The 16,348-nt window shown below is 45.6% G+C and overlaps 1 protein-coding gene and 1 long non-coding RNA gene across 3 annotated transcripts in view; one reads left to right on the top strand and one right to left on the bottom strand.

Moving 5' to 3' along the window:
- The first annotated feature begins 215 nt into the window (after positions 1-215).
- LOC116974050 lies at positions 216-15,257 on the top strand. Its single transcript, XR_004412269.1, has 3 exons — positions 216-990; positions 7,936-7,940; positions 15,244-15,257. It is a non-coding gene; the product is annotated as an uncharacterized LOC116974050 (long non-coding RNA).
- LOC116974046 (X-ray radiation resistance-associated protein 1-like) overlaps positions 5,982-16,348 on the bottom strand; it is a 52,926-nt gene continuing 42,559 nt past the window's right edge. For both annotated transcript variants that reach the window (XM_033022156.1, XM_033022157.1), the window contains 3 exons: positions 15,481-15,596; positions 8,017-8,122; positions 5,982-6,346 (listed from right to left, as the gene is read on the bottom strand). In XM_033022156.1, the coding sequence (XP_032878047.1) occupies positions 6,120-6,346; positions 8,017-8,122; positions 15,481-15,596 (449 nt within the window). In that variant the 3' untranslated portion in view covers positions 5,982-6,119. The remainder of the gene's footprint in view (positions 6,347-8,016; positions 8,123-15,480; positions 15,597-16,348) is intronic.

Below are 16,348 nucleotides of genomic sequence, written 5' to 3'. Positions count from 1 at the left end.
CAAATAAACTACAAACAGAATCACATATTCTTTTACATATTAAATATTGTGGGCGGAAGGAAAAAGGTTCAGTAAAGTTAGTCCCTGGTGAGATAGGAGTTTACAGTCCGAATGGCCTCTGGGAAGAAACTCCTTCTCAACCTCTCCGTTCTCACAGCATGGCAACGGAGGCATTTGCCTGACAGTAGCAGCTGGAGCAGTCCGTGGAAGGGGTCTCCCATGATTTTATGGGGGGACTATGTATAAACACAGCTGTAATTTCTACACGGTGAAACCAAAATGTATAAAAATGGCCTTTATTAAAATCTGACAATGTGCACTTTAACCACATGTGATTTTTGTTTTCAATTACAAATCTCAAATTGTGGAGTACAGAGGCAATGATGGGACTTTGTCCCAAACATTATGGAGGGTCCTGTGATTCTGTCCATTTGAGCTGTTTGTTTCCTGTGTTGGATTCCATACTGGATTGGAAATGGCAGACATGGACTACTGTTTTTTTCTAACATCGCAGAAAATATTAAGACTTTTGTGTATGAAAACAGTACGGAACTAATGAACCCAGAGAATATTTTATTAGTTCACTTTATACTAAACCCAGTAAAGCACTTGGACTCTCAACCCATTTAAATTCTTTAAAGGAGAAATATTTGCCAAAGATTTATGTAAAAAAAAAAGATTAAGGAAGAGAGTGTGGAAGAATTTGAAACCTGTCATAAAAGTGATATTTGCACAGAATGGAATTTTATGCTGATATTTGATATGAAGTAATGCCAAATGAGAGCTGGTTTGAGGGATTGTATATAAAGAGAGACTTGTTCTGGACTTTCTGGTGTGTCTGCCTCAACTGTTCTGGACAAACAACTCGATTTCCCACCTGTATGTAGGTCAGAGATCAATGTAAAGACCCCGGGGATATTCCCTCTCCCCAGAAGGAACGAGGATAGAGTTCGAAGATCGACACAAAATGCTGGACTAACTCAGCATATTGTCATAAATGTAGAATTAGGCCATTCAGCCCATCAAGTCTATTCCACCATTCAATCATGGCTCATCTACCTCCTAACCCCATTCTCCCCATATCCCTGGACACCTGTACTAATCAAGAATCTATCTATCTCTGCCTTAAACTGTCCACCAACTCTAACTTCAAGTAACACTTGCATCTCTGGAGAAAAGGAATAGGTGACACCCAGAGAGTTGTGAATTTGTGGAATTCTCTGCCTCAGAAGGCAGTGGGGGCCGATTCACTGGATGCTTTCAAAAGAGTTAGATTTAGCTCTTAGGGCTAGCGGAATCAGGGGATATGGGGAGGAGGCAGGAACGGGGTACTGATTGTGGATGGTACACAAAATTGCTGGGGAAACTCAGCGGGTGCAGCAGCATCTATGGAGCGAAGCTAATAGGGCAGCATCTATGGAGCGAAGCTGAGTTTCCCCAGCAATTTTGTGTACCTTCGATATTCCAGCATCTGCAGTTCCCTTTTGAATACTGATTGTGGATGATCAGCCATGATCACATCGAATGGCTGTGCTGGTTCAAAGGGCCGAATGGCCTATTCCTGCACCTATTTTCTATGTATGTGATGTTTCAGGTCGAGACCCTTCATCAGACAGAGGAGAAAGGAAAATGAGAGATATAGAACAAATGAATGAAAGATATGCAAAAATGTAACAATGATAAAGGAAACAGGCCAATGTTAGCTAGGGGCTAGGTGAAAATGAGTTTCAGACAATGAGACTCAACAAGACAACTTTGAAGCTAGTATAACTTGGCTGGGGGAGGTACAGAGAGAGAGGACGCAAGAGTTACTTGGAGAAATCAATTTCATACTGCTGGGGTGTAAGCTGCCCAAGCGAACTATGAGGTGCTGTTCCTCCAATTTGCGTTTGGCATCACTCTGACATTGCAGGAGGCCCGGCGAGGATCAGTGTGGGAATGGGAAGGGGAGTTAACTGTTTGGATAGAATTCCCCTGGTCCTCACCTTCCACCCCTTTACTCTGAGAACGTTCCCTCCGCGACTCTTTGGTTAACTCATCCCTTCCCACCCCCACCCCAGGTACCTTCCCCTGCAATCGCAGAAGATGCAGCACCTGTCCGTCTACCTCCTCCATCCAGGGACCCCAGCGTTCCTTCCAGGTGAGGTAGAGGTTCACGTGCACCTCCTCCAATCTCATCTGCTGTTTCCCGATGTGGCCTCCTGTACATCGGTGAGACCAAGCGGAGACTCGGCGACCATTTCGCCAAACACTTGCGCTCAGTCCGTCAAGGCCTGCTGGATCTCCTGGTTGCTGACCATTCCAACACCCCATTGCCCATCCCATTTCTGACCTTGTTGCTGGAGTACGGCCACGTGCATACTGGAGGAACAGCACCTCGTATTCCGCTTCGGTGGCTTATAACCCAATGGAATGAACATTGAATTCTCCGAATTTGGGTACCCTCAAAACCCTCCTTTCTGCCTTCACCCCCCTCCCTGTGCCATACCTGGACTCACACCTATTTCCCTCCTTCCACCTACATTCCTTTCTCTAGCTTCACAATTAGTAACTCATGGAGCCTATTTTCTCATACCTTTTGTCTTTTCATCTCTGGGTTTTGTCCAACCGTCTGCCTGTCAAGCCTCCTCTCATCTATATCCACCTATCACTTGTCAGGCTATGTCCTGCACCTTCTTTCTTGCAGCTTTTCCCCACCACCATTCTGAAGATGGGTCCCAAAACGTCACCTATCTGTTCTCCAGAGATGCTGCCTGCCTGACCCGCTGAGTTACTCCAGCACTCTGTGAAATGTCACCTATCCATGTTCTCCACAGATGCTGCCTGACCTGCTGAGTTACTCCAGCACTCTGTGAAACGTCACCTATCCATGTTCTCCACAAATGCTGCCTGACACACTGAGTTACTTCAGCACTCTGTGAAACGTCACCTATCCATGTTCTCCACAGATGCTGCCTGACCCGCTGAGTTACTCCAGCACTCAGTGAAACGTCACCTATCCATGTTCTCCACAAATGCTGCCTGACCCGCTGAGTTACTCCAGCACTTTTATATTTTTTTTGTCCCCGGGGTGACTATTTGTCAGAGGCAACAATAACAATCCCACTGTAGTTGAATTTATTTCCACTGCATTAAGTTGATGTTTTAGTGCACAGGAATGAGATGAGTGATGAGGGAGACTTGCTTGGAACACAGCCCCCGACCGTGATCCCAGATCACGGTGTTTCCGTCCTGGCTACGGCATCATGTGCTTTAACCGGTTATTTTAACATCAGTGGATTATCTCTGCTGTTTGAATCACACAAATGGCAAAAATGTGGACCAAAAGTTTGCCGTGGGAAGGGGGCTCCTCTTTAAAGGCGGTGAATTGGGAAGCGTTCAGAAGGAACCGAGTACGCCCGTGAGTGTACACACTCTGCCCAAATCAGTTTGTGATTTGTCTCGCATTCCTTGGTATCGGGCTCATTTAAATGGAATTTTTAGCCTATCTAAAATAAACACCAACTCAGCAGCATCTCTGGAGAAAAAGGAAGCATGATGTTTCGGGTTGGGATACTTCAGACCTGAAACGTCATCCAGAGGTGCTGCCTGACCCTCTGAGTTACTCCAGCGCTTTGTGTCTATCTTTGGTATAAACCAGCATCTGCAGTTCTTTGTTTCTACTTTTCAACCTATTTCACAGGTTCTGTTCTTCAAAGGACCAAGGAGTTCCTCTCATGGGTTCCTTTTGACCGCCTCCCCAATACAGATTAAATCGAATTTAATATTCTGCTGTGAAGGATTGCTACATTGCCTACATAAACTAACTGCACTTTAAAAGTCTCGCAAGTTTTTTTTAAATTAATTCCCGAGGATGTGACAGGTGCTTAAGAAATGCAAAGCTGCTAAGGGCAAGGCCACCGCTGGTGCTGAAGGTGCCAGAACTATGATGATGATAGACACAAAATGCTGGAGTAACTCAGCGGGACAGGCCGCATCTCTGGAGAAAAAGGATGGTTGACGTTTCAGGTCAAAACGTACAAACGTACACATTCTTTTTTCGCCAGCAATGCTACCTGACCTGCTGAGTTACTCCATCACTTTTGTGTCTGTCTTTGGTATAAGCCAGTATCTGCAGTTCCTTGTTTCTACAAAAGGAATGGAATATAGGAGCAAAGAGGGCCTTCTGCAGTTGTACAGGGCCCTAGTGAGACCACACCTGGAGTATTGTGTGCAGTTTTGGTCCCCTAATTTGAGGAAGGGCATTCTTGCTATTGAGGGAGTGCAGCGTAGGTTTACAAGGTTAATTCCCGGGATGGCGGGACTGTCATATGCTGAGAGACTGGAGCGGCTGGGCTTGTACACTCTGGAGTTTAGAAGGATGAGAGGGCATCTCATTGAAACATAAGATTGTTAAGGATTTGGACACGCTAGAGGCAGGAAACATGTTCCCAATGTTGGGGGAGTCCAGAACCAGGAGCCACAGTTTAAGAATAAGGAGTAAGCCATTTAGAACGGAGACGAGGAAACACTTTTTCTCACAGAGTTGTGTGTCTATGGAATTCTCTGCCTCAGAGGGCGGTGGAGGCAGGTTCTCTGGATGCTTTCAAGAGAGAGCTAGATAGGGCTCTTAAAAATAGCAGAGTCAGGGGCTATGGGGACAAGGCAGGAATGGGGTACTGATTGGGGATGATCAGCCATGATCACATTGAGTGGCGGTGCTGGCTCGAAGGGCCGAATGGCCTACTCCTGCACCTATTGTCTGTTGACTATTGTCTATTGCTTCTGGTTGCTGGAGATTGCCAGTCAGGGTGAGACTGTGAGCTTTTATCCCACCAGCACCTTCTGAATAGTCGCTGCTCCAATCTCAATACGCCGAGATCCTGATTCAACATAGAGACTCCAAGTGCTGGAGTAACTCGGCGGGTCAGGCAGCATCTCTGGAGAACATGGAGAATTCGGAACGGAGAACCAGAGCCCATAGGTTTAAGGTGGGTGTGGGGTGGGGGGGGGGATTTAATGGGCACCTGAGGGGTAACCTTTTCACACAGAGAATGGTGGGTGTATGGAACAAGATGCCGGAGGAGGTAGTTGAGGCAGGTACTATCACAACGTTTAGACAGGTACATGGATAGGACAGGTTTGGAGGGATGTGGGCCAAACGCTGGCAGGTGGGACTAGCGTAGCTGGGACAAGTTAGACCGAAGGGCCTGTTTCCATGCTGTATGACTATGGCTAGGTGACATTTTGGGTCGGGACCCTTCAGAATTCTGTGGATAAAATGGTTAGTCTGAATGGACACGACCTGAAATGTCACCTATCCACCTCCTCCAGAGATGCTGCCTGACCCACTGAGTTACTCCAGCACTTTGTTTTGTGTAAACCTGCAACCAGAGTTCCTTGTTTCTACTTGGGGATGAAACTGATCAGACGTAGCCATTGGGAAGGTGAGATTCAGCAGCGAGTGTCCATGGCCAGCCAGGACCTGCTTCTACACAGTGACTTCCGGGAAACCATTCCTTCCCAACTCTGACCACCCAACTGTGGGGACAATGCCCACAAATCTGGAGTAACTCAGCGGGACAGGCAACATCTCTGGAGAGACGGAATGGGTGACGTTTCGGGTCGAGACCCTTCTTTTTTGAGTTGTGAGTCTGTGGAATTCTCTGCCTCAGAGGGCGGTGGAGGCAGGTTCTCTGGATGCTTTCAAGAGAGAGCTAGATACGGCTCTTAAAGATAGCAGACTCAGGGGATATGGGGAGAAGGCAGGATTGGGGATGATCAGCCATGTTCACATTGAATGGCGGTGCTGACTCGAATGGCCTACTCCTGCATTTATTGTCTTTTGTCGACCCGAAACATTACCCATTCCTTCTCTCCAGAGATGCTGCCTGTCCCGCTGAGTTACTCCATCTTTTTGTGTCCATCTTTGGTTTGAACCAGCGTCAGCAAACAGTCGACCAATCTGCAGAATGGTGAAGAAGGAAGCTGGAACAGCGAGGCAAAGTTACGGTAACATTTATCGTCAAAACTTTCCTTCAATTGGGTTGGTTTTCAGACTAGGTGCTTGCCGGTGCTGTGGGCAAGGTTCGTAGGAATGGGTCCCAGCAAGGGGTATGGGGGGGGGGCTGGGGGTGGCCCTAGTCCAGGCTGCTGCAGGTGGGTTCCTCCAGGCTGGTGAAGCTGTGGGGAGGCCGCTCGGCCTCTGGCATCTTCCCCTTCAGCTGCACGCACTCCTCGTGGAGCTTGTTGAAGTTGGCCGTCAGCCTGCGCCGCATCTGGCTGTACTTCTGCTGCATGACCCTCAGTAGAGCTGCCGCCTCCCGGTACTCCTGGCTGCTGGCATCCTTCACCCGCAGGACCTGAGCTGTGAACAAAGGGCAACGTCCCCCGGGTTAGAAACATAGAAAATAGGTGCAGGAGTAGGCCATTCGGCCTTTCGAGCCTGCACCGCCATTCAATATGATCATGGTTGATTATCCAACTCAGTATCTTGTACCTGCCTTCTTTCCATACCCCCTGATCCCTTTAGCCACAAGGGCCACATCTAACTCCCTCTTAAATGTAGCCAATGAACTGGCCTCAACTATCTGTGGCAGAGAATTCCACAGATTCACCACTCTCTGTGAGAAAAAAAAAATTCTCATCTCGGTCCTAAAAGACTTCCCCCTTATCCTTAAACTGTGACCCCTTGTTCTGGACTTCCCCAACATCGGGAACAATCTTCCTGCATCTAGCCTGTCCAACCTCTTAAGAATTTTGTAAGTTTCTATAAGATCCCCCCTCAATCTTATAAATTCTAGCGAGTACAAGCCAAGTCTATCCAGTCTTCATATGAAAGTCCTGCCATCCCAGGAATCAGTCTGGTGAACCTTCTCTGAATCCCTCTATGGCAAGAATGTCTTTCCTCAGATTAGGTGACCAAAGACCAGAATAGGAGGACCGGCTGCAGTCCTCTCATCGCCGGGCCGCTAGAATGGCAAGTCACCAGCTCGGTGCCCAGAGATCTCATCAGACACTGCAGCAGAATTGGGTCATTCGGCTCATCGAGTCTACTCCACCATTCAATCATGGCGAGACACAAAATTGCTGGAGTAACTCCAGCACTCTGTGTCTATCTAGGGTCTGTCTTCTGTTCCCACGAACCAGTGGAAAAATCACAACAGTGATGCAAGGCAAAATCATGCAGATACAGGAAAGCTTTGTCAGTACACGTGACAATAAACTAAACTGTAAATCCAAACTAAATGTACAGATGACGATTCAGATCACGATGTTTCTTCAGACTAACCATTCCGTCCACAGATGCTGCCTGACCTGGTGAGTTCTTCCAACTCGGTTTTGGGGAGAGGAATTGGATCGGGCAGCATGTTGGGTGTCAAAGACTCTTCACCAGTGGCTGGATGTGGCCGGACCTGGTCCTTGCTGACATTCTCCTGTCTATTTCACCGATACACATTAAAATAGAGAGTGCTTAAACTTCACTATGTTATCAGATCATCCCATCTAAGGTTCTGGAGAGAAAAACCTCATCTGAAGTGTCTTCTCAAAGCATGCCCCTCTCCCACTATATAAAAGATAGACACACAGTGCTGGAGTAACTCAGCGGGTCAGGCAGCATCTGTGGAGAACATGGATAGGTGACGTTTCACAGAGTGCTGGAGTAACTCAGCGGGTCAGGCAGCATCTGTGGAGAACACGGATAGGTGACGTTTCACAGAGTGCTGGAGTAACTCAGCGGGTCAGGCAGCATCTGTGGAGAACACGGATAGGTGACGTTTCACAGAGTGCTGGAGTAACTCAGCGGGTCAGGCAGCATCTGTGGAGAACATGGATGGGTAATGTTTTGGGTCAGGACCCCTCGATGGTTGGGGGTGGTGAAGGGGGGGGGGGGGATATTGCATGACCACCCAGGACTCTGAAGAGTAAGGAGGTATAGGGAGGAGACTAATCAAGAGGCAGTTCTGCGCTGCAGTGGGATAGCCTGAAGGGGCGAGGGGCCAAATGGCGGTGGGAAACAATACTCTGATGGAGTACCTAGTGGGATAACGGTCAGTGCTCTCTGCTCCCTCATCGCTCTCAGTATCTCCTCCATTTGCTCAGCTTTGCTTCTGTGGCACGTACGTTCTGGAAGTTTCTGAGGCTGCACAGAAGGAAAACAGTCAACATCCTCCACAAATACCGCCTCCCCTCACCCCAAGACCCTCGGTAAGATGGGGAAGCCCAGGGGGGAACCCAGCGAACGGGCACACGAAGAGAGTGTATATCCCCCTCATAACTAATTCACCAGATGGAACGAACTGCCAGAGGATGTATGTCAGAAGAAATTGCAGACGCTGGTTTAAACCAAAGATCCTATAGATAGACCACGTGTAGTACGCAACGGTATGGAGCGTGGGCCTGACGTGTAGTACGCAACGGTATGGAGCGTGGGCCTTTTTTTCATCCATTTCCGTAACCCGACCCGACCCGACCCGCAGTGTAATCAACGTTGCGGGGGAACAGTTTGTGTTAATAAATTTAAATTCTGAAAATGAGAAGATTTTTACCAAATATAACCATATAACAAACAATTACAGCACGGAAACAGGCCATCTCGACCCTTCTAGTCCGTGCCGAACACGTATTCTCCCCTAGTCCCATATACCTGCGCTCAGACCATAACCCTCCATTCCTTTCCCGTCCATATAACTATCCAATTTATTTTTAAATTATAAAAACGAACCTGCCTCCACCGCCTTCACTGGAAGCTCATTCCACACAGCCACCACTCTCTGAGTAAAGAAGTTCCCCCTCATGTTACCCCTAAACTTCTGTCCCTTAATTCTCAAGTCATGTCCCCTTGTTTGAATCTTCCCTACTCTCAGTGGGAAAAGCTTATCCACGTCAACTCTGTCTATCCCTCTCATCATTTTAAAGACCTCTATCAAGTCCCCCCTTAACCTTCTGCGCTCCAAAGAATAAAGCCCTAACTTGTTCAACCTTTCTCTGTAACTTAGTTGCTGAAACCCAGGCAACATTCTAGTAAATCTCCTCTGTACTCTCTCTATTTTGCTTCGGTATATATCATCTGTTCTGTAACCGGCTTCCGTCTCCGCTCTATAATCCTATGGGATCTTTGATGCGGAGACGGAAGCCGATTACGGAAATGGGGCCGAAAATTACCTATGAATCTGCCCATGACCGTACTACATCTATTTCGTCGAGTGGACTATCTTGCTCGCTATAGGATCTTTGGTTTAAACTGAAGATACTCAAAAAGCTGGAGTAAACTCAGCGGGACAGGCAGCATCTCTGAATAGAAGCAATGTGTGACGTTTCGGGTCGAGACCCTTCTTCAGACTGAAGTAGGGTCTCAACCTGAAACGTCACCCATTCCTTCTCCCCAGAGATGCTGCCTGAGTTACCCCAGCATTTTGTGTCTGTCTGCCAGAGGAAGTAGTTAAGGCAGGTACTATAACAACATTTAAAGGATATTTGTGGTGTTTAACTCCATCTACACCTCACGCTGCCTCGGCAAGGCCAGCAGCATAATCAGGGACGAGTCTAACCCCGGTCACTCCCTCTTCTCCCCTCTCCCATCAGGCAAGAGTGAAAACGCACACCTCCAGATTCAGGGACAGTTTCTTCCAAGCTATTATCAGGCAATCAAACCATTCTATCACCAACTAGAGAGCGGTCCTGACCTCCCATCTTCCTCATTGGGGACCCTTGGACTATCTTTAATCGGACTTTACTGGACTTTACCTTGCACTAAACAGTATTCCCTTTATCCTGTATCTGTACACTGTGGACGGTTTGATTGTAATCATGTACAGTCTTTCCGCTGACTGGTTAGCACGCAATAAATATCTTTTCACTTTACCTCTGTACATGTGGCAATAAACTAAACTAGTAAGATTAAACGAGAACTTACCAGTTTGAAGTTTGATCTTTATTTTATGAGGAGTTACGTCGAGGGACTACGTGAAGAAGGCCGTCCAGGAGCACGCACGTCAAACTTCAAAGCAGCGGCGTGAAATCACAGATGATATATACCGAAGCATAATAGTAAGCTACGTGATACAAACTTAACTTACCTTTGATCTTTATTAGGGTGGGAGCGGAGGGCACGTAGTCCATCGACGTAACTCCTCATAAAATAAAGATCAAACTTCAAACTGGTAAATTCTCGTTTAATCTTACTATTTTACTTCAGAGTCACGTGAGTGACTACGTGAAGATTTTAAAGCTTCTGTGATTTCAGGCCGTAGGTTCAATTCCGGCGTATCACTGCATTTAGATTGACTCTATGAGTGAAAAACAGTCAATAACATGCAACCATAACATTTGTTAATCAGTTAATGGTTTGTTTTATTTATAAACATTATATCCCATTTTAATCACTGGGAACATTTAATACTGAATCCAAACAGTACCACCAATTACACCAGGGTCTGCAATCTCTTTGTGGTAATATTTGTAAACATCCTTTCATTTGATCATCCTGCGGCCGTGAGGATATGGTCTATTGGAACGTCCAAATCCTTGGCCGCCGATGTTGCCACCGCCCTGGTGGAATAAGATTAAAACTTTTTCAGTATCAATTCCTGAATCCAATAGCACCTTATTCAGCCATCTTGAAATTGTTTGTGTTGTCACTTTTTTGTGTGGTTATTTATAGTTGATAAATAATGCGGATTCTACACCTCTAAGGTGCTTGGTAGTCTCAATGTAGTGTTTCAAATATGTAACTGCACCTAGTCTTCTCTGTAGGATATACTGAAAACCAATTTACACCCCGAGACTCCTGGTCTGCTCTGTTTTAGCAGGTCATAGACATAGAATGTAATTTCCTCTTCTGCCATTCCCATTCTGTCTACTCGTAACTTGTGTAAAGTTTGTACTCTTTGGGCTGAGACTAAAGCCATTAACATGACTACTTTCATAGTGATTTTGTCTAAAGACAAATTTGAGATGGGACTCCAATCCCTCAGTAGTGTGAGTACATCCCTTATATTCCAGATTTCCGTATATCTCGGTCTGGGAGGTTTAGCATTAAAGATGCCCTTCATATATCTACAAATCAAGGGGTGTGATCCTAGAACTTGTTGTTCCGATGTTCTCGATAAATATGCAGAGAGGGCACTCCTCGCAGCGTTGATCGCACAATACTTAAATTCGCATCAAAATGTAACGTGACTTGTGTGCAGTATGATAATAATATTTTGTGTTGAACAAACTGCTCCCATTTCTTAATGTAAGAGATATACTGCTTCTGGGTATTATCCCTCCAGGATCCTGTAATTACATACATACTGCGATCGGTTAGTCTCTTCCAAGATATGGCCTTTTTTGAATCTGCAAATCAATAAATCAATACGATCATGTAAATGATGAAATCACTAGTTACAGGGTGCACGAGTAGGTTTTCTTGTCTTGAGACCTGCATTATAGGTTCTGTCATCATTTTTAACACTAGTTGATACCATGGTTGTGTGGCCAGTCTGGAACCACGAACAATCCTGAAGCATTATCTTGTTTGATCTTCTGTAGACTACTGATCAGACAAAAGGGAGGAAATGCATATAAACATTCCACCCCAATTTAGCGTAAACACATGTACCCTTGTTGCACCTAGGTCTGGTTCCCACAACCATATTGAGGTAACTGGTGGTTCAATCTGGATGCAAACAAGTCAATTTCTGGTTTCCCAAATTTATTCACAATCTTATGGAAAATGTCACGGTTTAACAGGATACCAAGTTGGATGATCAGCCATGATCATATTGAATGGCGGTGCAGGCTCGAAGGGCCGAATGCCATACTCCTGCACCTATTTTCTATGTTTCTAACATCCATTCTGTATTGTCATTAAATTTTTGTGACCTAGTGTCTGCAATATATTGAATTTACCTGGTAGGTAAATTTCAAAACCAAATGTCTCTCTTAATGCACCAGTGCCAATTCCTGTTTGCTAATCTGTCAAATGCTTCTGATTTGATTCCACCCATATGATTGAAATATGCTACTGCCGTAGTATTGTCAATCTGAACCTGTATTTGCAAATTTTGTACCTTGCGGTAAAGGGCTTTAAGCCCATGAAATACACTTAGTAATTCAAGATAATTAATGCCATGTGTCTCGAGCAAAGGTTCTTCCACTGCATACGATCTATCTCCACAGCTTGAGATGGTATCAGTATCTCCCCAATCTAGTGCACTTGCATCGGTTTGTAGGCTGATAGCTGGTGATTCAACCAGAATTTTCTGTACGATCAATCAACATTATTAATCCACCATTTTATATCATAATTGCTGTGTTTGGTAGTTACATGGGTCTATTAAATACCCGAAATGTATTTTAACCTTTGCTCACTGCAGTTGATGGTAATGCAGTGGGCCAAGCTGAACAGCTGGAAAGAAACAATTAGTTTGCCAATTAGGCTTGTCACTTGCCTGATTGATGGTTGTTTGCCTGCAATTAGTTCCTTACAACCCTCAATTCACTGTAGCTTTAGTCCTTGGGTAAATCACTTTCATGTGCTCTGAATTCCAAGTAATCAATTATATTGTTAGGTGTCAATCTAGATTTATCTAGAGATAAAGAAGCCCAGATTTTGAATGTTAATTTGACTTTTAAAACTGATGCTGTCATTATGGCTTCAGTGCCACAACTAAATGTCATCCAAATAAACCATTATCAAATGGCCTTGGGCTCTTAACAATGCTAAGATTGGTTTTAGCAGTTTAGTAAACAATCTAGGGCTGAGGTTAAACCATAGGGCAATGCTTTGAATTGCCATAATTGATGCATCCAGATAAATTTCAAATATCTACGATCTTACCTTGCACAGTCACAGAGTAATACGCATCTTGGAGATCTATGCTTGCCATATAGCCTCTTGTTGAATTTAACTGCAAAGCATAAGTAAATGTCTCCATTTTGAAATGTTTATACTGTACAAAAGGGTTGAGACTTGTAAGGTCGAAATGATTCTACTGCCACCATCCTTTTTTAGGTATAGAGAAAATACTAGATATGCACTGGTGGTTTTGATAAGTTGTTTTCTCAATCGCCCCTTTTTTACTCAATATGTCAAGTTCTACTTGAATAATTCTCTCTTCTTTAGAGAACATGTATTCGTCTTGGAATATGTTGAGTAGGGGAATTTTCATTTTTTGGTAGAATTCAATTCTAAACCCCATTATACTGCACAGTATATGGGCATCAGATGTTATTTGTTGCCCTTCTATTAGGAAGAATTGTAATTTCCCCCCAATTTGTGAATAGGACACATCTGATGTGTTTGTCTCAGAACCAGAACCACCTACCTCAGGATTTGCTGGTGTCACTTTTTGTACCTTGCCCCTTGTGGGAATAACCATGTCCTCCACATCCTGGGGTCGTATGCCAATATCGTGTATGCGGGTACGAGCGACTTGTTCCTTCACCAGTTCCAGCCACCCTTCGGTATGGATATTGCCTTTGTTATGGCAATTGTGTATTAGATGGTTTACAGAGCCCTGCTAACTTAGGATGTATGTTAGGTCTTATCGCATTTTTGCGAATACAGTTTATTTCAAATTGTGCATTACACATCATCCCCATAACATCCTGATGTGATGTTGTCACATTTCCTTCTTCCAGGTCTCTGGCAATGCTGTGATGCTTGACCACATTCTTAGTACCCGCTGTAATCTCATTTATTGAACGCATACTGCAGTGCCCATAACTCCAACTTCACTGTTGACAGATAGGACTACTAGCAGATCGCAATTCTGCGGGATTTCATATTTGTTCTCAATCTCATCCATGGGAAAGCAGGTATTTATACTTCTGCTATATCCTCTTTTAGAGGTTGTCCCTTTTTTTCTGGGACTAGAGAACTTATGGACCAGCCCTGGTACATTTCTTTTTTGTGTGGGCTCTGGTCCTTATATGATTCGTTATCAGAGTATTCTGGATATTCCTCCTCATAATGGGTTTCACCTAGATATTCATCATCAGGTATTTCATGCGATGGCTCTCTCATAAGCCTATGCTTTTTTGTCCCTTTTTGGTGTACATCAAGCTCTTCCATTGAGCTGTATATTGGCAGCCCACTTTTGGGTGCTGCTCCATATTCTGGGTCTCCTGTAGACCAACGCCTGTATTGTCTTTCAGACATTTCTGGTGCTGCCTCCGTGTCAGGCCAGCCCATATATTCATCTTTATCATCAGGCATTTCGGTCGCTGGCTCAAATCTGGGCCAACGTTTCCCAGAACCTCTTCTGGGTGTTCCATGCGGTTGCTCTTTAAGCCCGCGGTTTTTATACTCCTTCTGGAGTTTGTTTTACCCATGAGGAATTCCAGTTTATAAATTCTATAGTTCAGACTCCTCCGAGTCTTCCAGGCCTATTATTTATTTATGGCCTTGCTCCCTGTGGGAGTTTCAACGGGACTTTTCCCCCCCGTGTAAAATAGTTATTTCTTTACAATCGACTTTTTAGTCGGGCGCCCGCTAGTCTCAGACACTTTGTCTTATTGAGTGCTTACTGCGGTGCGCTTGCCATTCTTCCTCCCACCTTTCTGCATACATAAGACTTGCCTGTGTCTCTGCACGCAGTCTCCATGGAGAAAAGCAGCCGGAAATGAAAGTAAAATACTTACGTTCAGGTTTTCTTTCACTCACCGCTTGGAGGTCCGTCCTCCTACCCCGGTCGCAGCGCAATGCGTCTGACGAGATGACGCACGTGCGCCTGGACGGCCTTCTTCACGTAGTCACTCACGTGACTCCGAAGTAAAATAAACTAAACGCTCGAAGATAGACACAAAAAGCTGGAGTAACTCAGCGGGTCAGACAGCATCTCTGGAGAAAAGGAATAGGCGATGTTTCGGGTCTTCAGCTCTTCAAACTGTGAGTCAGGGGAAAGGGAAATGAGAGATATAGACGGTGATAGGGAGAGATATAGAACAAATTAATGGAAGATATGCAAAAAAGTAACGATGGTACAGGAAACAGGCCACCATTGTTAGCCGTGGGCTAGGTGAAAACCAGTTACAGGCAATGAGACTCAACAAGACGACTTTGAAGCTATAGGATCTTTGATCTTTGGTGCGGAGACTGAGACGGAAATGGGGCCAAAATTACCCATGAATCTGCCCATGACTGTACTACATCTTTTTCGTCGAGTGGACTATCTTGCTCGCTATAGGATCTTTGGGTACAATGACTTGGGTGGGAGAGGGATGGAGAGAGAGGGAATGCAAGGGTTACTTGAAGTGTAACTCTCTAAGCTGAAGGCATAAGGTCATAAGGAATAGGAGTAAAATTTGGCCTTTCGGCCCATCTCTGCCATTCAATCACGGCTGATCTATCTCGCTTTCCTAACCCCATTCTCCTGCCTTCTCCCCATAAGCCTCTGACACCCGTACTAATCAAGAATCTATCTCTCTCCGCCTTAAATATATCCACTGACTTGGCCTCCACACAGTGTGCTGCAGATGCAGTGATGCATGGTTGCGGGCGCATAGAGATACCTTCCTGTCCTTGGGCTGGGAGTGTTGCTGCAGGAGGTTGACTCTGGCGCAGGGGTCAGGGTAGAGTTGCAACTTGCGAAGCCGCCACTCCAGCTGCTGAACGTTCTGCTGAATTCCTGAAGGGAAAAACATCCAATCAAGAAAAGCATGGATGAACCAACGACTCGACGGGCCGAATGGCCTACTCCTGCACCCGTTGTCTATTGAAGCAGGGTCAAATCTGGAACTGGTGAAGGCAATCGAGGTAAAAAAAGAGTCTGTGAACCACACCTGGTTCTATCTGACTTTCGAGATACAGCGCGGAAACATGCCCTTCCCAGTCCGTGCCGACCAGCGATCCCCTCCCGTACACTAGCAATATCCCACACACTAGAGACAATTTACAATTTTACTGAGGCCAATTAACCTACAAACCTGTGCGCCTTTGGAGTGCCCGCGCCATTATTATACCCAGTGCTTTTTTTGTGACATTAATGTGTACCTAGTCTGGCACCTTAACGCCAGTGAACCCACAAACCTGCACGTCTTTAGAGTGTGGGAGGAAAGCGGAGCACACTGGGGAAACCCACGCGGGTCGCGGGGAGAACGTGCAAACTCCGTACAGACATCGCCCGTGGTCGGGATGGAACCCGGCCAGGTCTCTGCCCGCTGTGCCACCCTGCCGCACCCATGTCCTGCACAGTCCCAGATCTCCCCTTCCCCACTCACTGCTGTGCTTTGTCCAACTACCCCTCAAACAACTTTTAACTTCAAATTCACAACTGAAACGCAAACCTGTTGGACATAGAAACAGGTGTGATTCACAGACTCTTTTTTGTGGACATAGAAACAGGAAATAGGTGCAGGAGTAGGCCATTCAGCCCTTCGA

This window comes from Amblyraja radiata, chromosome 6 (assembly GCF_010909765.2).
Source record: "Amblyraja radiata isolate CabotCenter1 chromosome 6, sAmbRad1.1.pri, whole genome shotgun sequence".
NCBI classification, from domain to species: domain Eukaryota; kingdom Metazoa; phylum Chordata; class Chondrichthyes; order Rajiformes; family Rajidae; genus Amblyraja; species Amblyraja radiata.
The sequence above is the reverse complement of the archived record's forward strand: the minus strand, read 5'-3'. Positions and strand labels throughout refer to the sequence as shown.